General features: G+C 60.3%; 1 protein-coding gene across 8 annotated transcripts in view; it reads left to right on the top strand.

Moving 5' to 3' along the window:
* Nucleotides 1-14,974, top strand: part of AGAP3 (ArfGAP with GTPase domain, ankyrin repeat and PH domain 3) — a 51,997-nt gene extending 37,023 nt beyond the window's left edge. For 3 of the 8 annotated variants that reach the window (XM_036497297.2, XM_058681340.1, XM_036497300.2), the window contains 8 exons: nucleotides 5,982-6,150; nucleotides 9,197-9,364; nucleotides 10,996-11,133; nucleotides 12,727-12,881; nucleotides 12,993-13,083; nucleotides 13,191-13,413; nucleotides 14,028-14,283; nucleotides 14,366-14,974. In XM_036497297.2, the coding sequence (XP_036353190.2) occupies nucleotides 5,982-6,150; nucleotides 9,197-9,364; nucleotides 10,996-11,133; nucleotides 12,727-12,881; nucleotides 12,993-13,083; nucleotides 13,191-13,413; nucleotides 14,028-14,283; nucleotides 14,366-14,572 (1,407 nt within the window). In that variant the 3' untranslated portion in view covers nucleotides 14,573-14,974. The remainder of the gene's footprint in view (nucleotides 1-5,981; nucleotides 6,151-9,196; nucleotides 9,365-10,995; nucleotides 11,134-12,726; nucleotides 12,882-12,992; nucleotides 13,084-13,190; nucleotides 13,414-14,027; nucleotides 14,284-14,365) is intronic. The other 5 variants (XM_036497299.2, XM_058681343.1, XM_058681345.1 and 2 more) reach the window with 3 other exon arrangements.
* Nucleotides 14,975-15,886: the final 912 nt, after the last annotated feature.

Raw genomic sequence — 15,886 nt, 5'->3', positions numbered from 1 at the left:
GAGACACAGAGGAAGATCTTCTGTCCGTTGATTCACTCCCCAAACGGCTGCAACAGCTGGAGCTGAGCCAATTCCAAAGCCAGGAGCCAGGAGTTTCTTCCAGGTCTCCCACGCGGGTGCAGAGTCCCAAAACTTTGGGCCGTCCTCAACTGCTTTTCCAGGCCACAAGCAGGGAGCTGGATGGGAAGTGGAGCTGCCGGGGTTAGAACCAGTGCCCATATGGGATGCTGGTGCATTCAAGGCGAGAACTTTAACCACTACACTATCTCGCCGGGCCTGTAGGCAGCAGTTTAACACTGTACCACAACCTCGTGAATGTGATCCCGTGTGGCGTCTCCCTTGAGGAAGGACCTCACTGGTTGCTTGACAAGGGCACGGGATGCAGGCCTAGCCGAGCACTCACACTCAGGGTGGAGCATGGGCAATAGGTCAGGGCTGTGCTCTGCCAGGGACCCATACTGCCCATACCCCACCCAGCAGGTGCTAGGCTGGCCCTCCGGGCAGCAGGGCTGGCCGTCCCACATCCCAGCTATTGAAAGCACAGGGACGCGCTCACTCGCACAGCTCTTTAAGGGCTCTGTGCTGATGCTGCTCAGTGGTTGTCTTCAGCTGGGCCATGCCAGCGGGGGGAGCTCCAGGCTGCAGGGCCTGGGGTGGTAGAGGAGGCAGGAGTGGGCAAGGCTGTCCCTGGGCCCTCAGGAATGTCCTCTGGGAGGTGAGGAAGAAACTGGTGTTGCAGAGGCTTCTGCAGGTGTGTGGCCGGGGTCCTAGGGCTGCAGGCATTGCAGAGTAGCCCCTGTGGCAGTCCCGCCCACACATCCTCCTTCCCTCTCCCCTCCCTGCGTGGCTCCAGCACACAGCTGTCACCAGAATCCATCTCTGTCACCACCCCACTGCGGGGCTAATGAGTTCTCCCGTGAAGCCCCTCGAGCACAGCACGTGGGCCGGCCCCACCCCCGGGCCCGAGGCCCTGGGCCTGCCTCTGAGGGTCCCCAGCCTGCCTTTGAATCTGTACCCTGGGAAGTGCTGGGTCCCGCCCCAGCCCAGTGCCAAGGGCAGTGCCCAGGCAGCCCCAGGGGGCCTTCTGGGGAACCCTCCTCACCTTGTTCCTCAGTCTACCCACCTCCCAGCACAGGAACAGGGCTGGGATGAGGCTAAGCGGGGCTGCCAGAGTGGCGTTCCCTCCGTTTGGTTCAGTAACTCCTTGGCCGCTTCCCACAGACCTTGGCCTGCTTCTCAGTCCCTAAGAAGTGATGAGGGAACAGCACAGCTTGCTGGGAGTGACACTGAGCAGAGGTGAAGGCATCAGAGGTGGTCCAAGGACCCTCAGCAGGCACAAAGTCTTATTGCCATGGGGCTGGGACGGAGCTGCCTCTTAGGGAGGGCGGCAGTATGTCGGGGGATAGTTTGACCACATTAACGGATGGAGGGGGCCCTTGCAGCATCGTGCCAGATAGGAAACCCCGGGAAGTGGCACCTGCCAAGTCCCCCCGGCTGCATTTCTGTCCCCCTGATTGGTAGGCTCATGAGTGCTCTGAGCTTCGGACTTTCCCACCACGCAGGGTTAGCCCTTCTGCTTTGTGCCAGCCCGGCTGGGCGCTCAGCCCATGCTCTCTGCTTACCCCAGCTAGTGAAGGACACCCAGAGTGGAGAAGAGGGATGCCAAGAGGCAGCAGGCTGTGTCTGTGGGACAGAGGGGAAGGCGAACACAGCCTGCTGGTGTGACTCACCTACCCCCTGCCTTCTTCCGGCTGAAATGTGGACTCTTGATTGACTCAGCAACACCCAGATCTGTCTGCACTTGCCCAGAGCTCAGATCTCTTTGGGGCATCCCAGGAAAGGCATTGGATACAGGAAGGTTCCCCAGGCACCCCCTCTCCTGCTGCCTGTGACAGGAATGGGTGCTGGAGCTTCCGGGCCCATAGGGGTGTCCTTTGTGAGGTGCTCTCTGAGGGGCAGGTAGTTGTAGGGCCCAGGAAGCTGTGAAGAGGATGGTCCAGGCAGCACCCAAGAGCCAGTTGCCGGTCAGTCAGCGGTAGCTCTTCCCTGGCTTCCCACGGCTCCCTGTTCATGTCCCTTCGTGGCTGGACATGGAGGAACTGCCAGAGGCCTAGAACCCATCCAGACGAGGAGGAGGCACAGAACTAACAAGGAACTGGGCTGTGACCACAGAGGGCCACATGGAGCCAGGTCAGAGGTTTGCTGTGCTCAGGGCTCTGTGTGTACTTCCCACCCGGGGCTTCTCACCTCCCCCACTCCTCTCTGGCCCTTCACTGTGCCTGTTGCCTTAACTTCTTCTGCTTACTCTTTGCCACCTGCTTCAACTCCAGCAAACTCCAGCTGCTGGCATGACCAGGCTGCCTTCCCACCTGTGAGCAGGCAGCCTCCCCAGTGGGGAATGTGGAGGGCAGGCCCTCTGGGAATTCCAGAGCCTGGAGTTCCCTGCTTGGTCCCCCACTTCCACGGGGCGATCTCACCTAAGAGCTGAGGCACAGTAGCAGGTGCCGGCACCACCTTACCCAGTGGTGGAGGTGGGTCAGGGCAGGCTGGACCGGATGTGCAGGGGATGGGTTGGTGGGCAAGCCTTGAGCTTCATGCTCGATCCTTGCCTGGCCCGAGAGAGCCCGCCACAGCCTCCCCCATTTTGCAGCCAACGGAGCCATTCACACAATCACCTTCTGTTAATTCTATCTGCAACATCAATTAAATTGTTTGTAGAAACTAATTGAATGTGGCTTAATCACACATCTTAATAGCTTTCCACGCTCTGAACTCGTTGTTAATTCCAGTAATAAAACGAGATGAGAACGCTGGCTGGGTAATTAGCGAGGAGGCTGGGGAAGAAATTGCTGTTTGATGGTGGGTAATAAAGGCAGCCGTGGTGACCGCTCTCCTGAGCCGCCGCCACCACCACCGCCGCGCTCCCCGTTCTGCTGACGGAGGGAAACGCTGTTGCTCTGCTCCTGAGGTCCCCTCCTGGTGCTGGGCCCTGGAGCTGGCCGGGCACAGGGCACAAGGTCCAGCACTGTGGATGGTGGCCTCTGTGAGCTCCTGGACTCCCCATCCAGGGCAGTCAGAGATGCTCACGTGGGACAGCCCTTTCCCCTGAATCCAGTTTCTGGCTCTTTGGCCCTGAACAGAGTCACCTCCGTGTAACTCTCATGCTTGGCATCCGGTCAACTTCTGCCACATCCCAGCCTGGGCGTCCCAGGGCTGTGTGAGTGGGCTTGGAAGCTCACAGATGCTGTGACCTCCTTGTGAACTAGAGCGGTCCAAGTCCCTCCCCTGGGAGATGACAACAGCTGTGCCTTCGGCCCAGCCAGCTGTTGGCAGTTGTCTAGAGTGGCCAATCCAAGATGCAACTGGACAGGTACAAGCAGGGATAAGGGATCAGTATGTGCAGGGACCAGGGATCAGTATGTGCAGAGACCAGGGACAAAAACCTGTAGAAGTTGAGTTTGTGGGATGGAGGTGGAGAAAGGAAGCATTAACAGTATAGTCACACCTTGGGCACTGGGCTGAGAGACCAGAGGTCCACAGTGACTGGCAAGGCAACACTGAAGGTTTAGTTTGAGGGACACAGAAGAGGGGCCAGCAGAAAAAGGGGTCCTGGGTTGGCTTCCTTCCTGGCCATCTCTGTGAGAAGAACCTTGGCAGCTCTAGGCAGACTATGGGCCTAGAGGTGGTCGAAGAAGCCTTGCCCGAGCCAGAGATGGCCAGCAGAGACTGTGGCCTGTGGTCCCGAGACAGGGAGCAGATGCCCAGAGTGTGTGTTCCCGGGGCCGGGCACTGCCCCCCACAGAGTGCCAGGGTAGCAGGAGGGCAGAGATGCAGGCATGGTTGGTAGGAATAGCATGCCAGGGGAACAGGGCTGCCTTCTGGAGACCCTGCTGCCCTGGCAGCCACCTTGCTGCTTCTCCCGGGAAGGCATGTGGCCCCGTGGGGAGGATCTGCCACCATGGGGGACCAGGGTGTGGGAGCATGACTGTGACGGAGACCTAGAAGGGAGGACTAGAAGGAGAGGTGAGAAGCAGGAGGTGCAGCTAGGCCCGGCTCTGGGTTTAGGAGATGCCCTGGGGTTGGGGTGTGGAGGGGCCTGCAGGTCTTGCCAACTTTGCCCTCAGCCAGGCTGTGTTGTCTCCGAGCCGAAGACGCAGAGCATCCCTGTGCCTAGAACAGGTTGAAGAAACTGCATGTAGAGCGCAGCTATGGGGATCTGAAAAACCGGTACCCCGCCTTGGGGGGTAACTGCAGGGCACCTGGCCTCCAGCAGCCTGTTTACCTGCAGAGTGGGTGTGGAAGGCCAGGAGATGACACTTGAATCATGTGTGGGTGTATGGGTGCATCTTTGATGTACTACCCTGGCGTGGAAGGCTGGGAGGTGACACTTGTGCTGTGTATATGTGCGCGCGCGCGCGCGTGTGTGTGTGTGTGTGTCTTTGGTGCACTGCCCTGGCACATGGCATGCCTGGCTGCTGCTGAGACACCAGTGACCATTAGCGGTAGAAGGGCTAAGAACTGGGAGGCCCGTGGCTGTATTCTCAAGTCCAGCAGAAATGGTGGGTGTTTCCCTCTAAATTGTCCAGCAAATGTTTAATACCAGGTTAGGCTTTTGAAGGTTCCCGGGGTGCTTCTGAAACGGGGAGAAGCACAGGACCATCTCCCCAGCCCCCAGAGGGTAGGGTCCTGTCCACCGTCTTAGGGCTGTCTCCAGAAGCCCTCTTTGCCCAGGGCTCAACCTCCACATCGCTGGCTGCTGTAAGGGGCTAAGCCTCAGGTACCCTGCTCCATGTCCCTAGATCCCCCCCGACCTTGCTTCCTTCCAGACCTGGGACCTGGGAACTTTGGGCGGGTGATGTTTGTGGGTGTTGTTTTAAGATTTATTTATTTGAGCGTTCAGCATAATAGCTCAGTGGCTAAATCCTCACCTTGCATGCTTCGGGATCCCATGTCGGCACTGGTTCATGTCCCAGGCACTCCACCTCCTATCCAGCTCCCTGCTTGTGGCCTGGGAAAGCAGCCCTGTTCCCCTGCCATGCTACCCCTACCAACCATGCCTGCATCTCTGCCCTTCTGCTACCCTGGCACTCTTTGGATGGCCCAAAGCCTTGGGACTGTGCATTCACGTGGGAGACCTGGAGGAAGCTCCTGGCTCCTGGCTTCAGATCAGCTCAGCTCCAGCCATTGCAGCCACTTTGGGGCAGTGAACAGTGGATGGAAGATCTTTCCATCTCTTCTGTATAAATTTGCTTTTCCAATAAAAATAAATAAATCTTTTAAAATACATATTTTTTTTATCTGAAAGAGTAAGAGAGAGAACTGTTTCGTCCACTAGACCAGGAGCTCCATCTAGGCTGCACACATGGGTGGCAATGCCCATGTGCCTGGGCCTTCCTCTGTTGCTCTCCCGGGTGCAACAGCAGGGAGCTGCACTGGAAGCAGAGCCATCAGGTACTCTGATGGGGGTGCTGGTGTCATGAGCGGCAGCTGCACTCACCCTCTGGGTCATAACGCCAGCCCTCAGAGATGGGCTTTTTTTTTTAATTGGAAAGTCAGATATAGAGAGGAGGAGAGACAGAGAAGATCTTCTATTGATTCACTCCCCAAGTGGTTGCAATGGCCAGAGTTGCACTGATCTGAAGCCGGGAGCCCAGAGCCTCTTCCGGGTCTCCCACGTGGGTGCAGGGTCCGAAGGTCCTGGGCCATCCTTGACAGCTTTCCCGGGCCACAAGCAGGGAGCTGGATGGGACTGCAAGGACAAGACCCAGCACGTATATGGGATCCCGGCGCGTGCAAGGCAAGGACATTAGCCGCTAGGCTATCGCACTGGGCCCTGTTTGTTTTAAGATTTGATCTTTGCTTCCACCTCCCACACCCTCCCAACCTCAGGAAGCAGCACAGCTGGGGGACATAGAGTTGTTGAGGACTGTTGTAAAGTGAACCACGCTGACCACTCTACATCTCACTCTTGTGACATCTAGGATTACATGCAGAATATCCACGGCAAGGAGATTGACCTGCTGCGGACCACGGTGAAGGTGCCAGGCAAGCGTCTGCCCCGAGCCACGCCTGCCACAGCCCCGGGAACCAGCCCCCGTGCCAACGGGCTGCCCATGGAGCGGAGTCACACACAACTGGGTGGGGGCACAGGTGAGGCGGCCTTCTTGGTGGATCAGGTGGAAAGTACTGGAAGGCTGGGCATGGCCACAGTGTGGTCAAGGGAGCAGGCCATGGGCCTACCTACCACTTTTGAGTCTGGGTACGAGGCTCCCGACCTGTTGCCCAGCTGGTCCCTCACTTTGGGGTTATCTCAGCTGTGGGGGCACTCACTAAGACAGCAGCAGACTTCTAGAGGAGCGGTCAGTTTGGGGAACGAGGTGGAGACCCTCTTTGCATCTGGAGCTGAGCAGGTGACTGGAGGGATGGGCCAGCCTCTCCGCCTGCCTTGCCACACAGAGGCAGGAGGTGAGAGGGACAGAGCGGCCCGAGTCCATTGGGCTCACAAGGCGGGGCTGTGCTGGAGGATGGGGCCGTCGGAAGGAAGGTGGAGGCTGAGAGGCGTGGAGGTGCAGCTTTTCTCATACCTTTCGGTGGGATCGTATGGGTTTACACACAAGATCATCTGTCCCAGGGACTTCCTAGTCTTCGCTTGTCCCCTCTCCCTCAGGCTTCTGCTCTGGGGCCCCTAACTCTTATGGGACTGTCTTTCCCTATACCCTGTTCTCTTGCCCCAACACTCCACTCCCTGGGCTTCTGAACCTTTCTTTCTAAGATCTCTAGGTCCCCTCTGATCGTGTCCTCGCTGGACCCAGAAACAGCAGCTGGGGTCGCTGCCCTGCCCCTGTGTCAGCTGTCAGCTCTGGAGGTCCTGAGCCGGGGTGTGTGCTGTCTTTCCTGGGAGGCTCAGGGCATGTGTCTGCTTGTCATGGTGATAGGAGGGGGCTTCAGACATAGCGGGGGGTCCGGGGTAAGGATACCAAGTCCCCTGGGATGAACCAGAGACCCCAAACTAAGGACCACCCATTCAGAGTGCTGCTGGCACTTGGGCTGCAACAGCTGGGTTAGGCAGCAGCTTCCCAGCGTGGTACAGCGTGTGTGTGTGTGTGTGTGTGTGTGTGTGTGTGTGTGTGTCGTGAGGGTGGCCACCACCGAGCAGGTCAACGCTGTGGGGCACGGTAGTCGTCTCCACACCAGCCACCGGGCCACTGCAACACTGGGAAGTCAAGATTGTGGGTCCAAAGAAGCCAGTGTGCCTCCCATGGGAGGTGGAAATGCTGGGGTTGCACCCTAGTGGGGAGCCTGTAGGATGTGTTAGGGGCACAGACCCAGCTGAGCTGGTGGCAGTGCCAGGCCTGTACAGGGAGCTGATGCACCCTGGCTGGTTGGCTTAGGTTTCTGGTTCCAGGCCCAGGCCACCTGCCCCCGGGGCGCTGAAGTGGCTTGCAAGAGGAAGCTGGTGCGCACGCTCCCCTAATTACAGCACCCACACGCGGGAACGCACTGACGGCGCCTACCACGCCGCATGCCCGCAGCCGCACACTGACACCGACCCGCGTGCACACACACATGTCTCCCGCTCACCGGGCGATGTTAACATCTCATTATCTTTGTTACTGTAATTACATTATCCGCTGCTTTATGCAGAATTATCCTCCGAGGACTAATTGATGGCTCCATGTTTAATTCATTAATCATTAGCATCAAATTCGACAATTACAGTGCACACTGATTGTGGGATTGCAGGCGTAATGAGGGGAGAATTAACAAAGAAAAGGGAAAGCACTTTTCCTCCCTCAGGGTTTTGGGTTGGGGGGCTTGGGGAGGAGAGTTGGGCCCGGGCTCTCTTTGGATGGGGCTGGGGGGTGGTGGGGCGCAGGCTAGGGTTAGGAAGCTAGATGCAAATGAAGCAGGACCTGGTCAGGGGTAGCAAGGTGGGTGAGAAACCAGGGAGCGAGTGTGTCCTCTGGAAGCCTCGCTGAGGATGGGAGGAGAATGACTGGGCTGGGAGGCAGCCACACCGTCAGGTCTCCTGAGGGCTGGGGTTGGGGGCTGCAAGGGGACACACTGGCCTGTCTCGGCAGCACACGGGTGTGACTCTGCATCTGCTGTGTCCAGTCCTGCTGTGAGTGTTGTTCCTAAAACAAGAGAAACAACAACTTGCCTCGGGCCTCCCTAAGCACTGTGCTGCCAGCCTGCTCCTTGACCTTCCAGCTGCTTCCTGTGCTGGCCTGGCCAGACCCCAGTCCCACACACCTGCCTGGCTGCTGGGAGGCACCCATGGCTGTGCACCCCCCGCAGACCTGGCTTCTGTCTGCTCCCTCTGCTTCAGCCCAGCTTCAGGCCCCTGATTGCCTCACCCCACAGCCTCCATATCTGGCCAGCTTCTGAGGTTGGGCTCCCCTGGCCATTTCTTCCTCCTGACGTCAAGTTACTACTCTCAATCTTACAGGGCAGGGAACTTAGGTTTCGGCAGGGCCTCTGAGGCCCATGACTGTTGCCAGGGTTCCAGCTTGGAGGGCCCCACAGTCTGCTGGGAGCGAGGGTCTGTCCTCCCCTGCTAGGCCTGGCCTGCCCAGCCCAGGATTCCAGCCTGGAGGACCCCACAGCCTGCTGGGGGCGAGAGTCTGTCCTCCCCCCAAGGCTCAGCCTGCCCAGCCGCTGCACTCCCAGAGCCTTTGGTTCCCCTCGGCTTTGCCATTCTTCCCTGATGGGAAACGAAAGATTAATTTTCTCCAGCCCAACAGGATAATTACTAATACTAATTAGACATAATTACTTGAATTTGATACACTTATTTCTCGTCAGAATGGCAGCAAAGCCAAGGCAGAGCAAATGGCGTTTGTGGACTAAGATGCAAGGTGCAGGGCCTGGGCCTGGGCCAGGAGAGGTGGGGTGGGGTCAGTACACAGCCCAGCCAGGTTGGGAGCACTCCCCCACTCCCCTGCCTGGGGCACTTGATGGGGAGACCTCACGGAGGGGACGGAGTCCCTGCCCTTGGCCCTCTTTATGGCTCAGGAGAGAAGGGAGTGTCCTGGTCTGGGGCCAGGCTGCCCCCTGAGGCATGAAGGGCTCCTCTAGTATGCCTGGCTGCTACCTGCTGAGGCCGGACCCTCCCTCTGAATTTTCCTTAGTAACCTGCTGGCATTTCTGGAGTTCTGCCCCTCTCCCAGCCTCACCTCCACCCCCCACCTCCCAGGTGCCCCCCACTCGGCCAGCAGCACTTCCTTGCATTCTGAGCGCCCCGTCAGCAGCTCAGCCTGGGCTGGCCCGAGCCCCCAGGGGCTGCACCAGCGCTCCTGCTCCGTTTCCAGCACCGACCAGTGGAGTGAGGCCTCTGCCCTGCCCCCCAGCACGCAGCACCCTGGTGAGTGGCATCTCGGCAGCAGCTGGGGCCCCCCCCCGTTAGGCAAGCAGAGAGGAGGGGAGCCACAGAACACTTTCAGCCCCAGAGGTGCTCAGTGGTCGGACCCTCGGGGCCCTTCCAGGGTCCGTGGCTGACTGATGCTGCAGCCTGAGGACCTGCACACACCGCAGAGGCCCGAGCCTCCCCTAGCGCCGAGCCCATCCTCTAGGGCTGCAGGTCCCGGGCTCGGCCAGCGGCGGCGCTAGAGGCCCGCCCTGTGCAGCTCCTTCTGCCTCGCTCTCCCGGTCGCCATCAGCCCCCCGCGAGTCGGCTCATCAGCCTCTCCGCGGGGGCGCCAGGGAAGGGCTGAGCAGCGAGGTTAGAGGCTGGGGACTCTGACGCTGTGCAAGCCGTTCCGAAGGCAGCGGGGTCCGCGGAACTGTACTGAGAGCTCAGGGGTCCTGCCCGTGTGGCTAGAACCCCGCCCCATCCTGGGTGGGTGGGGAAACTCCATCTCGCCTCCCCTGTCGTTTGCCCAAGGCTGGAAAGCGGCCGGCTCCCTTGGGGGGGGGGGGGGGGGGAAGAGGTGTGTGTGTGTGTGTGTGTGTGTGTGTGTGTGTGTGTGTGTGTGTGTGTGTGTGTGTGTGTGTGTGTGTGTGTGTGTGTGTGTGTGTGTGTGTGTGTGTGTGTGTGTGTGTGTGTGTGTGTGTGTGTGTGTGTGTGTGTGTGTGTGTGTGTGTGTGTGTGTGTGTGTGTGTGTGTGTGTGTGTGTGTGTGTGTGTGTGTGTGTGTGTGTCCCCTTCTTCAACCCTTCTTACTTTCACCCGAATCCTAACGCTTGGGCTTCCAGACCCTGCTCCTCAGCGGTTCCCAAAGCTAAAGACAGGGCACAGCCCTCTGGTCTGCTCCTCTGCCCCCTGGTAATCCAGGAACGGGGCAGTGGATCCCCTTCTCCACCCCGCGCCCCCTCTGCTGTGCTGCTGGGAGAGTGTCTCCCGAGATGCCCTCGCAGCCCAGCGGCCAGGGGCCAGCGGTTGAGCCACCTTCTGGCCCAGCCCAGCCCCAGGACAGGTGGAGGGGATCCGGCCCCGGGGTCACAGTCCCTGCGTGGTGGTGGCCGGTGCTGGGCCCTGGTGAGACCTCTCTGTTGAGTCTGGAAGGAGGAACGCGGGGAGGGCGGGAGCGCGCGTCTGCCTCTAATGAAGTTTGACATTTAGTGGTGAGCGCCGGGCGGGGTGTGGGAGCCGGAGCTTGATTAGCGCGCTCTAATTGACAGTAATTAGGCAGCTCCCTGATTGTTTCTAATTCTGCTATTAATTGTGAGGAGCGGGGAGTGTGATTGAGGATAAATTTGGTGCGGAGCTGCTGGGGTTTCAGCTCCCTGTGAGTTCCTGGGGCCTCCTCCTACCCCTCCAGGCTGGAGGGCCACTTCCTCTGCTTGTGTCTGCTCCAAGTTGCCTTCTCTCTGTTTCTCTTTCCCTCTCCGCATTGGCTTCTGGGGAGCCTGGGCAGACCCCTCGGCCCACAGAGGTGTGGTGTGGCCCCCAGGTGGCAGGCCTGGCTCTCTCCTTCCTGGGCCCTGCGCCCTGCCATGCCCCATGCTCCCCCCCACACCCCGTCCCACACTTCTCCACCTCTCCCCTCCTCACCAGCCAGTGACCCAGCCGAGGCACTCAGTTCCAGCCCCAAGCTGGAGCCTCCCCCATCTCCCCACTCCAACCGGAAGAAGCATCGCCGGAAAAAGAGCACCGGGACCCCCCGACCAGATGGCCCCAGCAGTGCCGCTGAAGGTTAGGGGGGACCCCCGAGGGCGCTCGGGCACAGGAGGTGGGGCAGCGGGATCCAGGGATAACGTAGCAAAGCTAACAGCCTCCTGCTCAAGGCGGACTAAGCACTTACTTTAGCATCAGCTTCTGGCAGAAGCATTTCCGAGGCCTCTTGGCGTCATCCAGGCCTCTATCTTCAGGCCCTCCCTACTTGTGCTCGCCTGAGACCCTCCCTGCTGCAATGCGAGCTTCCTTCTCTTATCCCTGAAGAAGGCGAAAGCAGGCCACTGCAGTGACTTCCAAGGCCCGCGGCAAGGATGTTTGTGTTCTGTGTCTCTTATGTCACCCGTTCAACTGCCAAGTACTGGGTACATAATAGGTGCTTCCCGTGTGTGTGTGTGTGTGTGTGTGTGTGGATTAGCCAGGTCTCTGCTTGGTCTTCTGTAGGCCATGGACTTCCAGCTGCTCACACTTCCAACCCGTGGTGCCTTCCCCATCATCAATTGTCCTGATTAGTTATCCTGCCACTCTTCTGATGGTCCCCCCACCCCCGCAGCTTCAACACCTGTCTCTTCTGGGGTTGGGGTCTCTTTGTGCCGAACAAATTGACTTCTGTGGGCATATAGTTTGTCCTTCCTGCTCTGCCAGGGTGGGGAGGGTGCCACTCTCGGCCAACCATGTGCCACAGTGACGCTTAGTGGTCATGGCCCACAGGTGACCGCAGGCTACCAGTGTGAGGTGGGGCACCAGGCTGGGGTGTGAGGAAAGCAGAGTTGGCAGTGCAGCTGAGGGACCCTAGCAGGTGGCGGGGACAGGAAGTGTTCAGTAGAGGCTGGGGATGTCAGTGAGGCGAGAGGCTGCCCGGGGCGCAGGTGCTGTGAGCCTCCACAGGTGCCCGAACTGTCTCCCGCCCCTACGGCAGGCCCTGCTGATTGTCAGGAAGTGTTTGCCTCTGGGGTCCTGACCCTTGAGGGAATGAGACCCATGTGTGGCCATCCCCCAGGGGGACTAGATGTAGAGCTGGGGTGAGCTTCACAGCATTGCTGGCAGCTTCCGGCCCACCCCAAGCCGGTCCCCCAATATCATGTGCTCCTGGAGGGACCCTCTACGCCACATCCACTTGCCCTTCCTGGCTTGCTGTGGCAGCGTTGTGGGGGAGGGGCCCAGCTCCCAGGAGCCCCACACTGACGCTGTCAGGAATATTGGGTTTAATGAGCTGCAAAATGAGGCGGCTGCAGCTGACACGTACGGATGGTGCCCACGCCCGCTCCCCTTCCAGCCTCTCCCAACACTTGCCTCCTAGCACCCCACTGCCTCCTTCTCCAGTCACTGGGCTGGAACCACCCCTCCCTGGCTTGCCAGAACCCCCTTCCTGGCAGTGCCAGGGCTGCTGGAACTTTGCACCACCCTTCTGCACACCCAGGCCTCAGGCTCCACAGGTGGTTAGGGATGGAGGTTTGGGAGTTTGCTGGCCTTCCTTCTAGCCCCTGCAGGTTGCCCTCGAGGGGGCCTGGCGGGCAGCCGTGGTCATGGAGGGGGAGCAAGTGCCAGCAGAGTGGGGCGGGGACTGGAGTTAGCAGTGATGGGACCTGACGGCGTCAACCCCCCCTTCCCCAGAGGCAGAGGAGTCGTTTGAGTTCGTGGTGGTGTCGCTCACCGGACAGACGTGGCACTTCGAGGCCTCCACGGCAGAAGAACGGGAACTGTGGGTTCAGAGCGTGCAGGCTCAGATCCTGGCCAGCCTGCAGGGCTGCCGCAGCGCCAAGGACAAGGTCAGCATAGGGGCTGCTGAGCCTGCGTGGGGTGGGAGGTCACGAGAACGGGACTGCATGGGGCCTTGGCAACTGACTGGCCACCACCCTGTCCCTCGCACCTTGCGGCAGGCTCGCCTGGGAAACCAGAACACAGCTCTGGCCGTGCAGGCCGTCCGCACTGTTCGCGGCAACAGCTTCTGCATTGACTGCGACGCGCCCAGTGAGTGCCAAGGCAGCTGGATGGGCCCGGGAAGAGGCCGGGAGGGTTTGTCCAGTCGTCCCTTGGCAGCTGCTGGCCTGCTGCATGGGGTTCCTCTCCTGATCTAGATCCGGACTGGGCAAGCCTGAATCTGGGCGCCCTCATGTGCATCGAGTGCTCGGGCATCCACCGGCACCTGGGGGCTCACCTGTCCCGGGTCCGCTCCCTCGACCTCGACGATTGGCCGCCCGAGCTGCTGGCCGTGATGACCGCCATGGGCAATGCCCTAGCCAACAGCGTCTGGGAAGGGGCCCTGGATGGCTACTCAAAGCCAGGGCCTGAAGCCTGCAGGTTGGTGGGTTGATGAGGGGTGGGATCTTCCAGCATGTGGACAGACTAGGGCTGGTGGGTGCCCAGTGGCTGCTGGCCATGACAGTGTTAGAAGGGTTAAAAGGAGCGGCTGCTGTGCTTGGCAGTGGGCCCCTGGGGGCGGCCCTCCCCCTCGGTGGGGCCTGTCACTCAGGCGGCTCACAACAACAGGCCCTTTCTGAGTGTTATCAGCAGGTCAGGGGGCCAGCAGGAGGCGCATGCGCAGGGTTCCTATCGCTGTGTGGTGGGGAGCCCCTAGCCTGAGTTCTGAGATGGGGAGAATGGGTGGGAGATAGGGACTGCCAGGCCCCCTGTGCCGGGCCCCCACCTGCTTTGTTCCAGCGCTGCCAATCCAGAGACTTCGACGGCCAGATAAGCCACCACATGGGCCTGTCTGGAACCTTCTTGCCCCTCGCAGCCCCCCACAGCCCTGCTGCCTCCCAGGGGCCTGCCTTCAGTGTCAGCTTCCCCGGTCCCCCAAGACCCCCGTGTGTGCCACTCTCACCATCTCTCCCTTGCACCCTGCTTGCTCTCCTGGCCACCTCCTGGGCCCCCCGCGTGGGCTCCTGCCCCAACTGACGGACCTGTGGCCGCAGGGAGGAGAAGGAACGCTGGATCCGGGCCAAGTACGAGCAGAAGCTCTTCCTGGCCCCGCTGCCGAGCTCGGACGTGCCGCTGGGACAGCAACTGCTGCGCGCCGTGGTGGAGGATGACCTGCGGCTGCTGGTGATGCTGCTGGCCCACGGCTCCAAGGAGGAGGTGAATGAGACCTATGGGGACGGTGATGGCCGCACAGCCCTGCACCTCTCCAGCGCCATGGCCAACGTGGTCTTCACGCAGCTGCTCATCTGGGTGAGTGGGCAGCTCGCCCTACCCTGCTCCGTCCCACTCCACTCACATGGTTCCAACTGCCAACCTGTGCTCTCTCCCGCAGTACGGGGTGGACGTGAGGAGCCGAGACGCCCGGGGTCTCACCCCACTGGCCTACGCCCGGCGGGCTGGCAGCCAGGAGTGTGCGGACATCCTCACCCAGCATGGCTGCCCTGGGGAGGGCTGCGGCTTGGCCCCCGCCCCGGGCAGAGAGCCGGCCAACGGCCCCAGCCCTTCCGCTGAGCTGCATCGAAGCCCCAGCCTCCTCTGAGGCGCAGGCAGGAGGCCAGGGGGGCCGGAGGTGAAGCAGCAAGGTTTGCGCAGCGACGGAGCAGAGGAACTGGCCAGAGTCCAGGGACCCGCAGGGAGGTCTGCGGTTTGAGCAGCGGCAGAGAAGGGGAACACATGCTGAGGAGGGCCAGGACCCCTTGGAGGTGCCTGTGAGGAGAGGGGAGCAGGACCTCTCCCTCCTGCAGATCCCGGCCTCCCAGTGCCAGCCCCCCGCCAGCCTTTATCCTCCCACGTGACAGGACAGGGCACAGACTGGGCACGGCCTGCAAGTCCCATGTAACATTTGTACATTGGAATATTTATGTCTGTGTACATACTCGGTGTGCGTGTTTGATGAGCCAATAAACAAGACTGCGTGTGCAGCCACGTGGCCTATGCTGACTCCCTGCTTTTCCATCACCTCTGCTCTCCTGACACCTCAATCCTGCTCAGTTCTGGGGTTCTGGGCAGGCAGTCTTCCTAAAGACCACCCCTGCCACCCCATTCCAGGCGAATTCTCGCAGACTTGCCCTTGCCATGGGTGTGGTGGCAGCACACAGCATGGGGCACCTGCCGAGAGGAGGCGGCACTGTTCCCCCACCCCACCTCACCTCCTTCACCTCAGATCCAGGTGCTGAGCCACATGGCCAGGCGCATGTGTGTGGGAGGAGTCAGCGGCCAGCCCCGTTGTCTGGCCAGGACTCTGGGTAGCTGTGTCACCGTGGAGCTAGGCCTATGCCTGGGCTTTGCTTGTGGGGAAGCAGGGAAGGTGGGTCACTGGTGGCCAACAGCCAGCTCCACCCCCCACCAGCATCTGACTGAGCCCAGCTGGGGCAGGGTTGAGAGACCCCATTTTTCCTCCTCTCTGTATCCCTTAGCTATTCTCATCTTGAAGGATGAGAGGTGGCAGGTGTGGGTCCTGGCTGGCTGAGAGTCTGCTGCCGGCCCCTGCCAGGAACCACCTTGCTTGGTGGCCCTTGTTGGCTGAAATGCCTTGAGGAGGTGGGTGCAGGAACTGGTGCCGTGTGCATGGACACCTGCCCATGTGGAAGTAAAGAATCCAGTAACACCATTCACAGAGGAAACCAGACTTTATTTCCTGGTCCATAGCCCCTGCTGCAAGACTGGTAAAAAACGAGCCTTCCATAGGCAAGAGCATCATGGGGGCAGGGGCAGGACTGGGTTGTGGGGTTGGAAAACGGTAGCAGTGAGTCCCTCCAGGATGCCCAGTGATGGTACGCTTAGGCCAAGGCCGGACAGACCGTGGGCAGGGCTGGGATACAGGCTGAGCCTGTAGCTCTTCCGTGTGTCGCTC

This window comes from Ochotona princeps, chromosome 25 (assembly GCF_030435755.1).
Source record: "Ochotona princeps isolate mOchPri1 chromosome 25, mOchPri1.hap1, whole genome shotgun sequence".
In the NCBI taxonomy this organism is placed as follows: Eukaryota; Metazoa; Chordata; class Mammalia; order Lagomorpha; family Ochotonidae; genus Ochotona; species Ochotona princeps.
This window is presented reverse-complemented; position numbering and strand designations above follow the sequence as displayed.